Here is an 18,768-nt window from a genome sequence, read left to right on the forward strand (position 1 = left end):
TATTGTGTTTAGCATATTTGCAATATCCAGCTGACTTTAGCCTTTGAAGAGTAGCCTTAGGCAGGAAGGCCCAGGAAAAGTTACTGCTCTTTGTGACGCACTATCCCATCCTGCCTGTCAGTTTTTCTAACCCTCAGGATGGCCCTGAAGGATGGAACATCTTATCCATGTAAAACTGTTATGGAGATTCTGACCCTCTAAAAGAAAAATTTATCCAAGGTCTCAAAGCTCAGAAGTGGTAGACCTTGGATTTGAACATCGCTATTTCTGACCTTAAAGCCCATGCTTTTCCCACCACAACCTATTAACCGTGATAAAGTGTATTTTAAAATTAATCTTCCTGGTTTTTTAAAATTCTTTAAAAAAATCTCAGTTCACCAGTTTCCTGTTCAGGCTCATGGATTTCAGGTGCTCAACGAGCATCTATTTGCCATTCAAAGCCTAGGATCATTATCTGCCTTCTTCGGTATCCTCGTTTATTCATTACCGTGATCATTTGTAACTTTATAGTCATAGTTATTCTCCTGGGTGTCTGCCTATTGGCTTTCTGAAATTTCCCACTGTCCTTGTTGACAATGGCTAGAATTCCCTTTTATCATAGTTTTTGAACTCCAAGATGACAATCTCCCATTTTTTTTTTTCTTAATGGGCAGGAGGAGGAGGGAAGCGCAGGACAAAAGAAAGTGGTTTAGTTAACTGGGGATTGTTTTACTGTATCTTTCCGTCAGACGTTCAGCTATCTTGTAAAATTTATTGTTCCTGCTTGGCAACCCCAGAAGGTAACAAAGCAGGAAGGTCATCAATACAAAACCTCGTCAGTAGGTAGAACAACAAGGCGCGTAGCCCCGCCTCTATAACCACGCCCGGGAGGCGGGGCCGCCCTCGCGGCCCGCGGGACTTATAGGTCAGCCGGAAGGCGCGTGAGGCCTTGGCAGTGCACTGAGCAGGCCCTCGCCGGGACCCCGGGCGTCAGGCAGGCGCAGCGTCAGCCCGCCCCCAGTCTTGGAGCCTCCCTCTCGTGGCGGCTGCAGTGCGGCCTGCGTCGTCTCCCGTAGTTATCCGACCGGCTATGGCCGCTCGTCTCCTGCGTGTCGCCTCCGCCGCCCTTGGCGACACAGCCGGCCGGTGGCTGCTCCTCGCCGGACCCCGCGCGGGAGCCGGCGGTCTCCGGGGGAGCCGGGGGCAGGGCGGGAGCGCCAGGCCGGGCCTGGGCGGCGGCGCAGCTGCGGCGACGCGGACGCTGAGCGTGTCGGCGCGCGCGCGAAGCAGGTGAGGCGCAGGGGGCGCGTGGGCGTTGGGTCCCTGGCAGAACTGCCACGCTCCTTCCGCCCGCTTTCCGGTTCCGTCTGCTTCCCCCGGCGACGGCGTGCGGGCCACACGCCCGGCCCCGCCCGCCTCTTGCTCCGCCTTCTCCGTGTCACCGGCAGGTCGCTCGGTGTGGTCACGGCCTCCTTTACTTACCGCTGCCAAGTTGCCTTTCAGATCCACTGACGCCTGGCGGGGAATGGAGGCCCGGGACCCCCGATCTCCTTGTCCCAGTGCCTCCTGTGCCCTCAGGAAAACCGGGCACTTTGCTGCCGCTGGTTCTCCGTGCGGTTTGGCGAGGATCTAACCTTTTCTATGCTCTTAACCGCGGTGACCTTCGTAAGATGCGCCCCGTTCGTGTCCTGGCCTGCAGTTTCTTATCGTGCCTTCCTCCTGCTAGGTCAGGACGTTCTGTCTCCAAGTCCGTGTCCATTTAGGATACACCCGCTCTGTCCCCGAGCTTCCCTGTTTGCTCTCTTGTGGTTGCTGTCGGGGTAAAAGCCCCAGCGTTGGACTGGCAAGGCAGGGTTTTAAACTGGGCTTTGACACTTATTGTCCAGTTTGTCTAACGTCAGTGGAGGATAATAATCGTGTCGGCCTCACAGGATTATTTGAAGAACAAATGAGAGCATACAGGTAATGCAGGGAGTCTTGTGTCTGGCCAGTATCGAGGACTCAGTAGATCCCACCTGTTAGCATCAGTTGCCTCCTAGGCTCACAGCGTTGTGTTTTGTATTAAGTGTCGAAAGAGGTGAGAGAAAATTTGCCCAAAATATGTTGCAGTCTTATATTCTTGGGCAGATTCGTTTTTCAAAGACAGACTCCCCTTAGATATAATAGAGAGAAAATTTCCTCATAATTTCAGAGTATAGCACTGTGTTGGCGCCTTACATAATGCAGGTCTCGGAACAGCTCTTTGACTCCCTTGCTGTTGTGTAGCAGCAAGAAGGAGCTGCAGGGAGAAAGGGCTGGATTTGTATTCCTCTCTAGTTTCTTCTTCATGAGGTTCCTGAGAATAGGGTGGAGGAGTTACTCATCTTTTCTCCTGTAATCCCATAATATAGTGGGTGCTCAATACATTTTTGTTGCATGAACTGTGAGGGAGATAGTGGGGAAGGCAAGCAGGGGTTATTTGTCCCTGTTTCCGTTACACTTTCCTGTCTTTGACCTTCCTCTGCCTGGATGCCTTGTTTTCTGCATTGTATGCTTTCTTGAAAATTTGTGTATAAATTGGGACATATGTTGAACATATTTGTGTAACTAGTATTTAAAGGAACATGATTGCTTTTGTAAATGGGAATTATATCCCCCAAACTTACTGTTTGAATCGGTACATCAAGTTGTCTTAAAGGGAAGCACATCTGTCTGCTCCCTTATAAACCTGCTTTCCCCCTCATTGGCACAGTTTCCATTGGTGCCCTGTGCTTCCTATCACAGACTTTGGAGCTACAACTAGGTTTTCTGACTCTTATCATCTAAGACTTATGCTATCCAATATGGTCACTACTAACCACATGTAGTCATTTAAGTTTAAGATAATTAAAGTTAAATAAAATTAAAGAATCATTTTCCCAGTTCCACTGGCCACATTTCAAGTACTGGATAAACACACATGGCTAGAAGCTACTGTCTGGGACATCACAGCTATAGAATATCTCTGTTATTGCACAAAGTTTGGACAGAACAGTCTAGAAGCTGTAGTTCTGACTTTGAAGTTTAACATTTAGATAAGCTTTCAGTAATTGAGAGTCGAAAAACTCCTTTTACTCCAAAATACTCTGATATAGTACTTTATATTTTGTAGTGATTTAGGTTGTAAAGGGCTTTCACATGTATTATTTCCCTTGACTCTTAAGAAAATCCTGAGATAGGTGAGGTAGATAAACGAGAATAAAAATTTATATTAAGTAGCATGCAAAACTAGGACTAGAACTCACATAGTTTTTGTTTGTTTTTTGAGCACCATTAGAGTTGATAATTCTTTAGCCCATAGGGTCTTTTGGAAGAGTTAAGGTGGCTATGGAAGTGGGGAGCCCTAGACGGGGCCCTTTTCTTGGACCAACTACCCCAGGCTACCCCACATAATGAAAGGGTGGGCATCAGCAGCCATAACTCCTCTCCCTGTTAGAAGTCTGTTAAGAGCTTTACCACAGCAGCCCCTGGAGAGCTTTGTCAAAATATCTGCTGTGGTTGAGCAGAATAAGTGGTGGTGCATAAAGGGTAAACAAGTGAAGAAAATAGTTGTTTGTGGTGCTGGCTAACTCATTGATGATAGAGGATTTAGAAGGATCCTAATTACTTCCCAGTGCATGAAATCTTATCCTTTTTGGAAACAGCTAGAAGCTTTTTGCTAGTTCTTAGAATTGGAGAAGCAAACTATAGAAAACCTACAAATACCACTTGTTAATAGTGAATGGATAAAGTTACCTGGATAAAGTGCATGTGTATAATGCTTTAAGGAACAAAATATTTCCACAAACTTTCTCTCCTTTAATTCTCTCAGCAGCTGGGTGAAGTCACTGTTATTGCCATTTTACCCATGGTCACCTAATGAGTATACGTATGTCAGAACCAGGGCTAGAATCTACGTTTTCTCTTACATCTTATATTCCATACTTTCTCAGCTGCAAAATTACTTTTTCTCTCTCATTTCTGCTTCCTCTCCTGTTCTTTGATAAACCTGTTATTACTCTTACTCTGTAGTTTTTTTCTGGGGCTGTATACCTTTTTTAATATGTAGCAGCAGTTCAGGCTCCTTAACAACAAAAGGACTTTTAAATAAAAGTTATCAATCAGTGTTTGTTGAGCTCTACAGTATGTTAGGAATTTTGCATATGTTGTCAAAACTATGAGATAAACGTTACCCTGATTTTACAGAAGAGGAGTCTGACGTCAGAGTTGCAATTCCTTGGCTGTAGCTCATCTCTAGAGTGCTGCAGAAGAGCAGCAGTGCCCAAACCTCCGGCCTTCAGTAGTGTGTATAAATGATGGAATTCTTTCTGCTGCACTTCTTGTACCTTAGGCTACCAGGCATTTTTTGATGTCAAATCTCTAGGCTTCTGCAGGGCTCAGACCCATATTTCCATCAGGCTTCTGGACATTTGCATCTGTTTATTATTAAATCAAACAGGTCTAAAGTTGTACTCATTTCCAATATTCCCCAAAGCTCCTTCTCCTCCTAAGTTAAACTTAAGTTAAACTGTACTCCCTCATTGTCCGAGCTAGAAATTTCAACATTATTTCTTCCCTCTCCAAAAGTTTTTAATTCTGCCTCCTGAATATCTCTCAGTATCTCTCAAATCAGTGTCTCCTATGTCCCTGCTTTGTTTATGACCTCCAGTGTGGTCTCCCTGCCTCCAGAGTATCTTCATTACTAGTCATTTTTCTTCGAAAAAATAGCAGTTGCCTAGTTGAAAATCATGAATGTTTGGGAATACTTGCTTTAAAGCATTTTTTGCTACAAAAAGAAGTCAGAGAGCACATGCCCATTTAAGGGACATTCTCTCTCTCTTTCTCTCTCTCACACACACACACACACACACACACACACTTCTGATCAAAATTTTTAATTACTAGGATCCTCATTTTTCATCATTGAGTTATCAAGGATGACATTATCTGATAAGGCCTCAGCTGCCTTGTTTGGGAAATGAGATGATGGACTTGGTAACTTGCAAGATATTTACAGCTCTGAAATTATGTAATTCTAGGTTTTACTTAAACTAAACAACGTTTTCTTTGATGGACTATTACCATCTATTGGCAGTAGTGGAAATTACAACTAATTCGTTTAAGCTGAAGTACATCTTTTCAATTGTGAGGTAAAAATTTAAATGACCAGTAGTGGAGGATAAGTAGTTGATAATATGATTTCTTTTTTTTTTTTTTTTGGCGGTACACGGGCCTCTCACTGTTGTGGCCTCTCCCGTTGCGGAGCACAGGCTCCGGACTCACAGGCTCAGCGGCCATGGCTCAAGGGCCCAGCCACTCCGCGGCATGTGGGATCTTCCCAGACCCGGGCACGAACCCGTGTCCCCTGCATCGGCAGACGGACTCTCAACCACTGCGCCACCAGGGAAGCCCAATAATAATATGATTTCTTTTCCCAAAGTTTGGACTGATGTTTGTGAGAAGGGTAAGAAATTTAAGTTAGTTAGCTAACTGATAACTAGCTGATAGCTATCCTATAGTAATGAAACATGTAAGGAGATATTATATTTATTTTCTGACATATTCAAGCAAAGAAAACCCTTTTTCTAGTCCCTTTGTTTTTTGAGTACACTATATGGACCAAAATGAGATGTTCAAATACTCAGAAAACTATCAAACTGCTGGCTCTCAGTGACCGTACTTATCAGACACTTGCATAACAATTGCCTTATCAATAGCAGAATGATTTGTTTTTAAAGCTCTCCACAACCGTCACCTAGTCTTTTAGGGACACATTCATAGAAACATTGTTTTTCAGAGAGCTATGTGAGAGCAAAGCAAACTTCACGAGTGATAATGATTGCTAAGCATTTCATGTAACTGTGACCTGAGAGTGACCACTGGGGAGACACATACTACAGGTGGCCTTGATAGTGATGTACTTGCTATTTCCTTTAAGGTGGCAGAGCTTCCCTCCTGGTAGGTGGGCAGATAGATATGCCTGTGGTTTGTGGTGTCTCCTTCCCAAATGAACTTGGGAAAGAAAAGAAAATACCGTAAAGGAGGATATTTGCATGCACACAGGCACACACACAACCTATTTTTTGACGTTACAGGTTCTTAGAACAATTATTTTAAAGTATCTTTTGAAATTATTAAAAATAATAAAGGACTGCTTCCTTTTCCAGCTCAGAAGATAAAATAACAGTCCACTTTATAAACCGTGACGGTGAAACATTAACAAGCAAAGGAAAAGTTGGTGACACTCTACTAGATATTGTGGTTGAAAATAATCTTGATATTGATGGTTTTGGTGAGTATGGAACATTCTTTAAAATTTATAAGTGAAACTATTGAATAGGTTTCAGCTTTGTTTTTTCGAAGAATTTTAACTAGAGTATGCTAAGTGAAATATTAAAATTCAGGATGTGTTAGTGTTATATTCTCACCTATAAAGAATAAGTGACACTGTGTTTCTCTTCTTTGAACATTAATTAGCTATATGCCCCAAAGTCTGTTGCTTCATTACCTTATTGATTATGTGTGCAATGCAAAGCTGGGAGTAGGAAGTGGAATTGAAAGATACCAGGTTGAGATAATAAATGTCATATCAGTGGGTAGTTAAATCATTTTAACTTAGTCTTTTTTTAAACTTTTTAGTTTGAAATAATCTTTGACTTATAGAAAAGTTGCAAAAATAGTACAGAGAGTTTCTGTATAATCTTCACTCAGCTTCCCCTACTGTTAACAATTTATATAACCATAATACAATAATCAAAACACAGAAATTAGCATTGGTTCAATAACTAAAAAACTACAGATTTATAGAATTTTGCTAGCTTTTCCACTAATGTCTCTGTTTTGGGATTCAATCCAGGATCCCACATTGCATTTAGTTATCATATCTCCTTAGTCTCCTTCAGTCTGACATTTCCTCAGTCTTGTTTTTCATGACCTTGATACTTTTGAAAAGTACTGGTAAGTATTTTGTAAAATGTTCCTCAATTTGGGTTTGGTGCTTTCTTTTTCTTTTTAATTTAATTTTTTAAAAATTATTTTATTTATTTATTTATGTATGTCTGCGCCACGTGGCTTATGGGATCTTAGTTCCCAACCGGAGATTGAACCTGGGCCCTTGGCAGTGAAAGCATCGAGTCCTAACCACTGGACTGCCAGGGAATTCCCAGACTGGTGTTTTCTTAATTACATTGAGCTTATGCATTCTTTTTATTTTAAGTGAGTTTTATTTTACTTACTACTTTATTATTTTATTTTATTTTTATTGAGATATAATTGATATCAAACCAACATAATGGTTTGATATTTGTATACACTGTGAAGTGATCACCTGAACAGTAAGTCTAGTTAGCATTCATCACCATACGTAGTCTTGAACGTCATCTCACCTTCCTAGAAAGGGTACTTAATCTACCTCTTACTAGAGAAGGAAGTGTTTTGTTTAGAAAGTTTTCATTTCTAGGCTTTTGACCATATTCCTTAGCCACTCACACAAAGCCCATGTCCTGGAAGCTGACATCTTAGAGCTCAGGGATACCCTGTATATCACTTGTCAGTTTTGCTCGAGCATTCTCTCTATCTAGAACGGTGGTTCTTTAAGAGGGTTCCATCAGTGTCACTTGGGAAATGCACATTCTCAGGCCCCACTCCAGATCTACTGATTCAGAAAGTCTGGGGTGTGGCCCAGAAATGTGTGTTTTAACAAGCCCTCCATGTGATTTGGTTGCATGTTTAAGTTTGAGAACCATTGGTCTGCAATCAGGTCCGGGGAGCATATCTGACTATTCTTCTTTCAAGGCACTGTTCACATTGCATTTTTTTTTTTTTTTTTTTTTTGCGGTACGCGGGCCTCTCACTGCTGTGGCCTCTCCCGTTGCGGAGCACAGGCTCCGGATGCGCAGGCTCAGCGGCCATGGCTCACGGGCCCAGCCGCTCTGCGGCACGTGGGATCTTCCCGGACCGGGGCACGAACCCGCGTCCCCTGCATCGGCAGGCGGAAGCCCCACATTGCACTTTTAAGAACACTTTTCAGATCAGAATTATTTCTCCTCCTCCATTTTCCCATGATACATTAAATATACTTCTCTATGTTAATATTCATCTCAGTTTTCCTTTTTAGAGGGAATATCTCTTTCCTTTATTAGACTTTGTGCTTTTGGAAGACTGTTATCACTCAGGTAACCAGAGTTGGCAGTCAGTAATATTTGCTGAATTTCTCAATCTAATGTCAGTTTCAGGGATAACTGTAACAACTACCATTTGAGTGCATACTGCATCCCAGCATATGTTATCTATTATTGTAATAACTCTAAGAGGTAGATTTTTTTTTTAACTTCCACTTTATAGATGAAGAAACTAAAGTTCAGAGAAATTAATGTTCCCTGGGTCATACAGGTAGCAAGTGAGAAGGCTAAGATTCAAACCTAAGTCTCTCTAACTCCTAAACCTCTGCTTTTTCCTTTATGCCTTTTTCTCTAAGAAGCATCTTTCCTTTGTGAACACTTGTTACAGAAATTAGGTGATGAAATAGTTGATATAGTTCCAGTTTTAAGGAATTTTTTACTCTAATGCAGTGGTTCTTGGCTAGGACTGAGTTTCAGAATTCTGCAGAACTTTAAAAAATGTTACATCCTTGATGGTAAGGGAGAAAGGGAAGTTGTACAGGTATCCTTTTAAAAAGCTCCACGTGGTTCAGATCCATACCATGGTTAAGAACAACTAATTTATGGAAAAGAACCCATTTATAATTTATATATATATATTCTATAAAATTTATATATAATTGATCTCCCTCATGAGTTCATATTCAGCAACACTTTTGACTAAGCTGGGTTTCTCTGAATTATTCTCTCACAAATGAAAAGTAGTACATTGCACAGTAATTGAGAATAGACTCTGGAATTAGACAAATTGTGGTTCATAAACCAACATTGTCACTTACTAGCCATGAGACCTGGAGCAAGCTACTTTACGTCTGTATGCCTCAGTTTCCTCTTCTGTAAAATAGTATTGTAATAGTTCTAACCTCATAGGGTTGTTAAAGATTAAATAGGGTATTGGAAGTGAAGTGCTTAGCATAGTGGCTACGTTGGTAAGAACAGTAGGATTTGTGGCATTTTAACTTGCCCTATTCACCTTCTCCTCTCCCCAGTTCAACAGTAGCCTTAAAAACCAGCAGCCTATAAAAAAAAAAAAAAAAAAAAAAAAAAACCAGCAGCCTTGTGGCCACTGGAGGGGCAAACTGGTTTGAGTTCCTCAGAAGGTCCCATCTCCAGAACGTTGTCACTTGTCTTGCAGCTTCTCAGAAAAGCTCCGTTCCAGGGAGTTGTTATTTGACCTGCCTCAGAGATTCCTCTGTGGGAAGTCTCTGTCCCTAGGACTTCCATCTAAAATAATTACCTGCAGTCGTTGAACACTGTGCTGCCTGAGGCTGTGATGCCACTTGGAGCAAACAAGAGCTTGGCCAAAAATCTAAAAGGAAGATCTGGGGAACGAGATATCTGTAGTGGGCTTTGAAATGCTTCAGGGATCTAGAAGGCCACACACAAATGCAGGACTGTGTTTGTGCCCAGGAAAGACCCGACAGGGCCCCAGTCTCTCATCTCTGGCTGACTTTGAGGTCCCATGCAGGTGAAGGCCAAGACAGACATGTAGACTGCTTGAACGCTGAAGGTGCGCCTAATCACGCACTGAGCTCCTCAGCGAAGGGTAGAAGCCATATTGGTTCAGAGCACTGAAGGAAACCTCCATCCAGTCATCTAGCTGACCACTAAGCTCACTGAGTGGAGACATTGGTGGTCACGTGCTACAGGGAATACAGACCTCAGAGTTAGTCTGGGAAAGTCACTAGAGAAACAAATAGCAGCAACAACAGAAACCAAAAAGCCAGCCACAACAACAAACCCAGGGGAGACAGTGGTGATCTGACTTCCAGAGTTACCATATTATATTACTTAGAATGTCCACTTGGCAATAAAAAAATTCAAGACACCCAAAGAAACAGGAAAGTATGGTCCATACTCAGAAAAAAAAAAAAAAAGCAGTCAATAGAGACTGTCCCCAAGGAGGCCCAGGTATTAGACTTACTAGACAAAGATGTTAAATCAGCTGTTATAAAAGTTCGGAGAGCTTAAGGAAAGTATGTGGAGATATTCTTGGGCCTTTGCACATCTGTGTATGTGGACCCTGTTACCACTCTGTATAAGGGTATGTAAAATAAATAGTGAACTTTGTTCCTGCCCTTGAGAAAGCTGATCTCTTGTGCTCTGGGAAGGCTAATGTGGAGGCTGTGAACCGGTAAATCTCTTTCTGTAAATTTCTCCACAGATTCCATCTCAGCTTTAGGAAAGGACATGTATACTAGGCTGTTTACTGCAAAGATGTTTGTAACAGCAAAAGATTTGAAAGAAACAAATGCCCATCAATAGAGGACTGATCTATATAGTCCTACAAGGGGATACTATATGGCTGTGTTTAAAAAAGAAAAAAAATCTCTGAAAGGAGTCTTAAAAACAAATATCAGTGATTACCTGTTGATAGGAGGGAGGCAGAGGGGAGACTTTAAGTGCCATGGTGTATTTAATCCATCTCTTTCTTTGGACATTTAGGTGGCTTCCAATTTTCAACTATTGTAAATAACCTTAAGGTGAACATCCCCAGAAATACCTTTCTGTGTTTATGTTCTATAATTTTCTTGCATTAAATTCCTGGGGATGGAATTACTTAGTAAAGCTTGTTTTATAAATTGTTTGCTCAAACTGTTTGCCTGTTTTTCAGATGAGGTATTATTTTCAGCCGTTAGGAAAGCCTCTTTAAATGTGTAAAAAAAAAAAGAAAATTAATTTTAAACATTTATTTGAAAGGCTTTTAACTTCTTTTTTACATGAAGGTACATTCAGTAGCTACATAAAGTATTTTACATTACTTTATTTATAGTAGATAGTTTTCATAAGTTGCTTTCCATTACTTTGAAATAAAAGTATAAGTATTTTGACCTTAATACTTGAACGTATCTTTAAAATTTTTAAAAAGTATTTTTCTTTAATTTTTAAAAGGTATATATTGTAGTACACTGTTTTTCAAACTGCAGGTTGCAACCATTTGTGGGTCATATAATCAACTTAATAGCTTTCAACTAGAATTTAAAGTAATTAAAAAGAACATGTAAAAACACACCATCTTTTGTATTATTCCATGAAATGCTTGTTTAGCTATTTTACAAAGTATATGTATACTAGGTTGTGATGTAAAATAGAACTCAAAATTAAAACATTCTTTTTGGAAGCCATTGGTTAGAATGATTAAGAATGGAGTCTTCCAGCCTTGATTTGTTCCCCAGCTCTGTCACTTTGCCAGCCTTGTGACCTTGGGTTAGGTCTCTAACCCCTTCATACCTCGTCTCCTTTAGGGTAAAATGGGAATAATGTTAGTATCTACCTCGTAAGTTTCCTGTAAAGATCCAGTGAGTTTATCTAAGCAAGGCTAAATAGATGTTAGCTAGTTTTGTTAACATAGTTATTACTACAGGCTCATTGTTCATTATAACAAATTTAAGAAGTACATTAAAAAAATCAGAACTTCCTATAATTTTTACTTTTCTTTTGGGGGGGGAGATTTTTTTTTCTTGAATTTTAGAATTTTATTTTATTTATCTTTTTATACAGCAGGTTCTTATTAGTTATCCATTTTATACATAATAGTGTATATATGTCAATCCCAGTCTCCCAATTCATCACACCACCACACCCATCCCCCGCCGCTTTCCCCCTTTGGTGTCCATACGTTTGTTCTCTACATCTGTGTCTCAATTTCTGCCCTGCAAACCGGTTCATCTGTACCATTTTTCTAGGTTACAAATATAGGCGTTAATATACAATATTTTTCTCTTTCTGACTTCACTCTGTATGACAGTGTCTAGATTCATCCACGTCTCTACAAATGACCCAATTTCCTTCCTTTTTATGGCTGAGTAATATTCCATTGTATATATGTACCACTCCTTCTTTATCCATTTGTCAGTTGATGGGCATTTAGGTTGCTTCCATGACCTGGCTACTGTAAATAGTGCTGCAGTGAACATTGGGGTGCATGTGTCTTTTTGAATTATGGTTTTCTCTGTGTATATGCCCAGTAGTGGGATTGCTGGGTCATATGGTAATTCTATTTTTAGTTTTTTAAGGAACCTCCATACTGTTCTCCATAGTGGCTGTATCAATTTACATTCCCACCAACAGTGCAAGAGGGTTCCCTTTTCTCCACACCCTCTCCAGCATTTGTTGTTTGTAGATTTTCTGATGATGCCCATTCTAACTGGTGTGAGTTTTGTAGTTTTGATTTGCATTTCTCTAATAATTTGTGATGTTGAGCAGCTATTCATGTGCTTCTTGGCGATCTGTATGCCTTCTTTGGAGAAATGTCTGTTTAGGTCTTCTGCCCATTTTTTGATTGGGTTGTTTGTTTTTTTAATATTGAGCTGCATGAGCTGTTTATATATTTTGGAGATGAATCCTTTGTTGAAACATTTGCAAACACTTTCGCTCATTCTGAGGGTTGTCTTTTCCTCTTGTTCGTAGTTTCCTTTGCTTTGCAAAACTTTTAAGTTTCATTAGGTCCATTTTTGTTTATTTTTGTTTTTATTTCCATTACTCTAGGAAAAAAGATCTTGCTGTGATTTATGTCAAAGAGTGTTCTTCCTATGTTTTCCTCTAAGAGTTTGATAGTTTCTGGCCTTACATTTAGCTCTTTAATCCATTTTGAGCTTATTTTTGTGTATGGTGTTAGGGAGTGATCTAATCTCATACTTTTACATGTACCTGTCCAGTTTTCCCAGCACCACTTATTGAAGAGGCTGTCCTTTCTCCACTGTACATTCGTGCCTCCTTTATCAAAGATAAGGTGACCATATGTGCGTGGGTTTGTCTCTGGGCTTTCCATCCTGTTCCATTGATCTGTATTTCTGTTTTCCTGCCAGTACCATATTGTCTTGATTACTGTAGCTTTGTAGTATAGTCTGAAGTCAGGGAGTCTGATTCCTCCAGCTCCGATTTTTTCCCTCAAGACTGCTTTGGCTACTTGGGTCTTTTGTGTCTCCATACAGATTTTAAGGTTTTTTGTTCTAGTTCTGTAAAAAATACCATTGGTAATTTGATAGGGATTGCATTGAATCTGTAGATTGCTTTGGGTAGTGTAGTCATTTTCACAGTACTGATTCTTCCAATCCAAGAATATGGTATATCTCTCCATCTGTTTGTATCATCTTTAATTTCTTTCATCAGTGTCTTATAGTTTTCTGTATACAGGTCTTTTGTCTCCCTAGGTAGGTTTATTCCTAGGTATTTTATTCTTTTTGTTGCAATGGTAAATGGGAGTGTCTCCTTAATTTCTCTTTCAGATTTTTCATCATTAGTGTATAGAAATGCAAGAGATTTCTGTGCATTAATTTTGTATCCTGCAACTTTACCAAATTCATTGATTAGCTCTAGTAGTTTTCTGGTGGCATCTTTAAGATTCTCTATGTATAGTATCATGTCATCTGCAAACAGTGACAGTTTTACTTCTTCTTTTCCAATTTGTATTCCTTTTATTTCTTTTTCTTCTCTGATTGCCATGGCTAGGACTTCCAAAATTAAGTTGAATAATAGTGGTGAGAGTGGGTATCCTTGTCTTGTTCCTGATCTTAGAGGAAATGCTTTCAGTTTTTCACCACTGAGAATGATGTTTGCTGTGGGTTTGTCATATATGGCCTTTATTATTTTGAGGTAGGTTCCCTCTATGCCCACTTTCTGGAGAGTTTTTATCATAATGGGTGTTGAATTTTGTCAAAAGCTTTTTCTGCATCTATTGAGATGATCATATGGTTTTTCTTCTTAAATTTGTTAATATGGTGTATCACATTGATTGATTTGCATATATTAAAGAATCCTTGCATCCCTGGGATAAATCCCTTTTGATCATGGTGTATGATCCTTTTGATGTGTTGTTGGAATCGGTTTGCTACTATTTTGAGGATTTTTGCATCTATATTCATCAGTGATATTGGTCTGTAATTTTCTTTTTTTGTAGTATCTTTGTCTGGTTTTGGGATCGGGGATGGTGGCCTCATAGAATGAGTTTGGGAGTGTTCCTTCCTCTGCAATTTTTTGGAAGAGTTTGAGAAGGATGGGTGTTAGCTCTTCTCTAAATGTTTGATAGAAATCACCTGTGAAGCCATCTGGCTCTGGGCTTTTGTTTCTTGGAAGATTTTTAATCACAGTTTCAATTTCATTCCTTGTGATTGGTCTATTCATATTTTCTATTTCTTCCTGGTTCAGTCATGGAAGGATATACCTTTCTAAGAATTTGTCCATTTCTTCCAGGTTGTCCATTTTATTGGCATAGAGTTGCTTGTAGTAGTCTCTTAGGATTCTTTGTATTTCTGCGGTGTGTGTTGTAACTTCTTTTTCATTTCTAATTTTATTGATTTGAGTCCTCTCCCTCTTTTTCTTGATGAGTCTGCCTAATGGTTTATCAAATTTTGTTTATCTTCTCAAAGAATCAGCTTTTAGTTTAATTGATCTTTGCTATTGTTTTCTTTGTTTCTATTTCATTTATTTCTGCTGTGATCTTTATGATTTCTTTCCTTCTGCTATCTTTGGGTTTTGTTTGTTCTTCTTTCTCTAGTTCCTTTAGGTGTAAGGGTAGATTGTTTATTTGAGATTTTTCTTGTTTCTTGAGGTAGGCTTGTATTGCTATAAACTTCCCTCTTAGAACTGCTTTTTCTGCGTCCCATAGGTTTTGAATAGTCGTGTTTTCATTGTCATTTTTCTCTAGGTATTTTTTGATTTTTCTTTGATTTCTTCAGTGATCTCTTGGTTATTTAGTAACGTATTTTTTAGCCTCCATGTGTTTGTGTTTTTTACATTTTTTCCCTTTAATTCATTTCTAATCTTATAGAGTTGTGGTCAGAAAAGATGCTTGATATTATTTCAGTTTCCTTAAATTTACTGAGGCTATATTTGTGACCCAAGATGTGATCTATCCTGGAGAATGTTTCGTGCGCACTTGAGAAGAAAGTGTAATCTGCTGTTTTTGGATGGAACGTCCCATAAATATCAGTTAAATCTATCTGATCTATTTTATCATTTAAAGTTTGTGTTTCCTTATTAATTTTCTGTTTGGATGATCTGTCCATTGGTATAAGTGAGGTGTTAAAGTCCCCCACTATTACTGTGTTACTGTTGATTTCCTTTTTTATAGCTGTTAGCAGTTGCCTTATGTATTGAGGTGCTCCTATGTTGGGTGCATATATATTTATAATTGTTACCTTCTTCTTGGATTGATCCCTTGATCATTATGTAGTGTCCTTCCTTGTCTCTTGTAGCATTCTTTATTTTAAAGTCTATTTTATCTGATATGAGTATTACTGCTCCAGCTTTCTTTTGATTTCCATTTGCATGGAATATATTTTCCATCCCCTCACTTTCAGTCTGTATGTGTCCCTAGGTCTGAAGTGGGTCTCTTGTAGACAGCATATATGTGGGTCTTGTTTTTGTATCCATTCAACGAGCCTGTGTCTTTTGGTTGGAGCATTTAATCAATGCACGTTTAAGGTAGTTATTGATATGTATGTTCCTATTACCATTTTCGTAATTGTTTTGGGTTTGTTTTTGTAGGTCCTTCTCTTGTGTTTCCCACTTAGAGAAGTTCTTTTAGCATATGTTGTAGAGCTGGTTTGGTGGTGCTGAATTCTCTTAGCTTTTGCCTGTCTGTAAAGCTTTTGATTTCTCCATCAAATCTGAATGAGATCCTTGACAGGTCGTTTAATCTCGGTAGTAGGTTCTTCCCTTTCATCACTTTAAGTATATCATGCCACTCCCTTCTGGCTTGTAGAGTTTCTGCTGAGACATCATCTGTTAACCTTATGGGAGTTCCCTTGTATGTTGTTTGTCATTTTTCCCTTGCTGCTTTCAATAATTTTTCTTTGTCTTTAATTTTTGCCAATTGGATTATTGTGTGTCTCGGCATGTTTCTCCTTGCATTTATCCTGTATGGGACTCTCTGCCTTTCCTGGAGTTGGGTGGCTATTTCCTTTCCCATGTTAGGGAAGTTTTCAATTATAATTTCTTCAAATATATTCTTATGTCCTTTCTCTCTTTCTTCTCCTTCTGGGACCCCTATAATGCGAACGTTGTTGCATTTCATGTTGTCCCAGTGGTCTCTTAGGCTGTCTTCATTTCTTTTCATTCTTTTTTTTTATTCTGTTCCACAGCAGTGAATTCCACCATTCTGTCTTCCAGGTCACTTATCTGTTCTTCTGCCTCAGTTATTCTGCTATTGATTCCTTCTAGTGTAGTTTTCATTTCATTTATTGTATTGTTCATCTCTGTTTGTTTGTTCTTTTATTCTTCTAGGTCTTTGTTTAACACTTCTTGCATCTTCTTGATCTTTGCCTCCATTCTTTTTCCGAGTTCCTGGATCATCTTCACTCTCATTATTCTGAATTCTTTTTCTGGAAGGTTGCCTATCCACTTCAGTTAGTTGTTTTTCTGGGGTTTTATCTTCTTCCTTCATCTGGTACATAGCTGTCTGCCTTTTCATGTTGTCTATCTTTCTGTGAATGTGGTTTTTGTTCCACAGGCTGCAGGATTGTAGTTCTTCTTGCTTGTCCCTATAGTCTTATCACACAGAGATAACCACTAACAGAATCTTTTTTCCCTGATGCCCCAGAAATACAGAAAATTTAATGCCAATACAGTCTTCAGTAGTTTGATAAGATTTCTGCATTCATTTATACAGACTTAGAAGAGAAACTTTAAAGATCAAGGATCCTAATGTGTCTAGAAATTTTGGCATGTACATACACATTTGAGATAAGCTAAACTAGGTTCACAAAAGATAGCCACTTTCTAGAACAAAGATGACAGAAATGCAGTCAAGAAGTCTGAAATATTATGTTTATAAAGAAGAGGTTTTGATAACAACATTATAGGGGCAACTATTTAATTCATTTCTAAAGTTGAATGCTGGACACCCTTTACATATTGCCTTTGTTATAGTCATGCTCATAGGTGAACACCATATGCAGACGAGGGTGGCCAAGTACAGAGTGTCTGTACAGTTTCTCCCTGGATGATCTTATCCCTTCTGTGACCTTAAATCCCATCCAGATGCTCATAGACTCTTTTTTTTTGTATAAAATTTACTTTATTTAACATCTGTTTTGGCATATAATTGCCTTACAATGGTGTGTTAGTTTCTGCTTTATAACAAAGTGAATCAGTTATACATATACATATGTCCCCATATCTCTTCCCTCTTGCATCTCCCTCCCTCCCTCCCACCCTCCCTATCCCACCCCTCTAGGTGGTCACAGACCACCGGGCTGATCTCCCTGTGCTATGCAGCTGCTTCCCACTAGCTATCTATGTTACGTTTGGTAGTGTATATATGTCCATGCCTCTCTCTCACTTTGTCCCATCTTACCCTTCCCCCTCCCCATATCCTCAAGTCCATTCTCTAGTAGGTCTGTGTCTTTATTTCCATCTTACCCCTAGGTTCTTCATGACCCTTTTTTTTTTTTTTTAGATTCCATATATATGTTAGCATACGGTATTTGTTTTTCTCTTTCTGACTTACTTCACTCTGTACGACAGTCTCTGGGTCCATCCACCTCACTACGAATACTTCGGTTTCGTTTCTTTTTATGGCTGAGTAATATTCCATTCTATATATGTGCCACATCTTTATTCATTCATCTGTTGATGGACACTTAGGTAGCTTCCATATCCTGGCTATTGTAAATAGAGCTGCAATGAACATTTTGGTACATGACTCTTTTTGAATTATGGTTTTCTCAGGGTATATGCCCAGTAGTGGGATTGCTTGGTCGTATGGTAGTTCTCTTTTTAGTTTTTTAAGGAACGTCCATACTGTTCTCTGTAGTGGCTTTATCAATTTACATTCCCACCAACAGTGCAAGAGGGTTCCCTTTTCTCCACACCCTCTCCAGCATTTATTGTTTGTAGTATTTTTGATGATGACCATTCTGACTGGTGTGCAGATGCTCATAGACTCTTAAGTTTACATTGTTAGCTCACACCATTCCTCTGAGCCCTGGACTTATAGAGTCAACTTCCTACTTTATGTCTTTTCTTGGAAATTGCACAGACATTTAAACAAGTCAACATATTTAAACAGATTTTGATTCTTTCCCCCCCACTGAAACTTATCTTTCTGAGAATCTTTTCTGCCAGTAGCGAGCATCACTCAGGTGCTCCAGCCTGAAACTGGAGAACGTCTTTTATTCTTCCTTCTTCCCTATCCTCTACCTTCAGTCCATCAGCAGCTCCTGTCAGATGTGCTCCATGTATGTCTCCAATGTGTCCTGTGTTCACCATCCCTGCAGTCACTACTTGGGGCTGGCTAGTTACTGTGTTCCAGGAACTGCACTACTCTGCTTCTGCTCTTGAGCCCAGCAGCTAGGGTGATTCATCATAATGCACATCAGACAGGTTCCTTGATTTAAATCCATGAATAACTTTTCATTTAGGTTAAAATCCACATTCCTTACCCTAGCCTAAAAGTTTTTGCATTAATGGCCCCATCTGCCTTTCTTCCTCTTCCCCATTTCTCATTGTTCTTTCTCTCAGTTTGGCCACACTGGCCTTTTATCAAGAGCTGAACTCACCCAGAATTTCTAGCTTGGAGACTTTGTACACACTTTGCATTTTCTTCTGCCTGGGACACTTCCCTCTCACTCCACCCTGAATATCCTGTATGTGTTTGCTTTTTATCCATCTGGTCTCAGTTTATCTTATA

At 39.6% G+C, this 18,768-nt stretch overlaps 1 protein-coding gene across 2 annotated transcripts in view; it reads left to right on the top strand.

Annotated features, from left to right (window-relative positions):
* Nucleotides 1-18,768, top strand: part of FDX1 (ferredoxin 1) — a 35,794-nt gene continuing 17,026 nt past the window's right edge. Inside the window, exons 1-2 of one of the 2 annotated variants that reach the window (XM_089915523.1) lie at nucleotides 1-1,269; nucleotides 6,144-6,268. In XM_089915523.1, the coding sequence (XP_089771649.1) occupies nucleotides 1,070-1,269; nucleotides 6,144-6,268 (325 nt within the window). In that variant the 5' untranslated portion in view covers nucleotides 1-1,069. The remainder of the gene's footprint in view (nucleotides 1,270-6,143; nucleotides 6,269-18,768) is intronic. The other variant, XM_022561576.2, reaches the window with a different exon arrangement.

This window comes from Delphinapterus leucas, chromosome 7 (assembly GCF_059928025.1).
Source record: "Delphinapterus leucas isolate spDelLeu-1000000601 "Yukka" chromosome 7, BTC_Dleu_Yukka2, whole genome shotgun sequence".
NCBI lineage: Eukaryota > Metazoa > Chordata > Mammalia > Artiodactyla > Monodontidae > Delphinapterus > Delphinapterus leucas.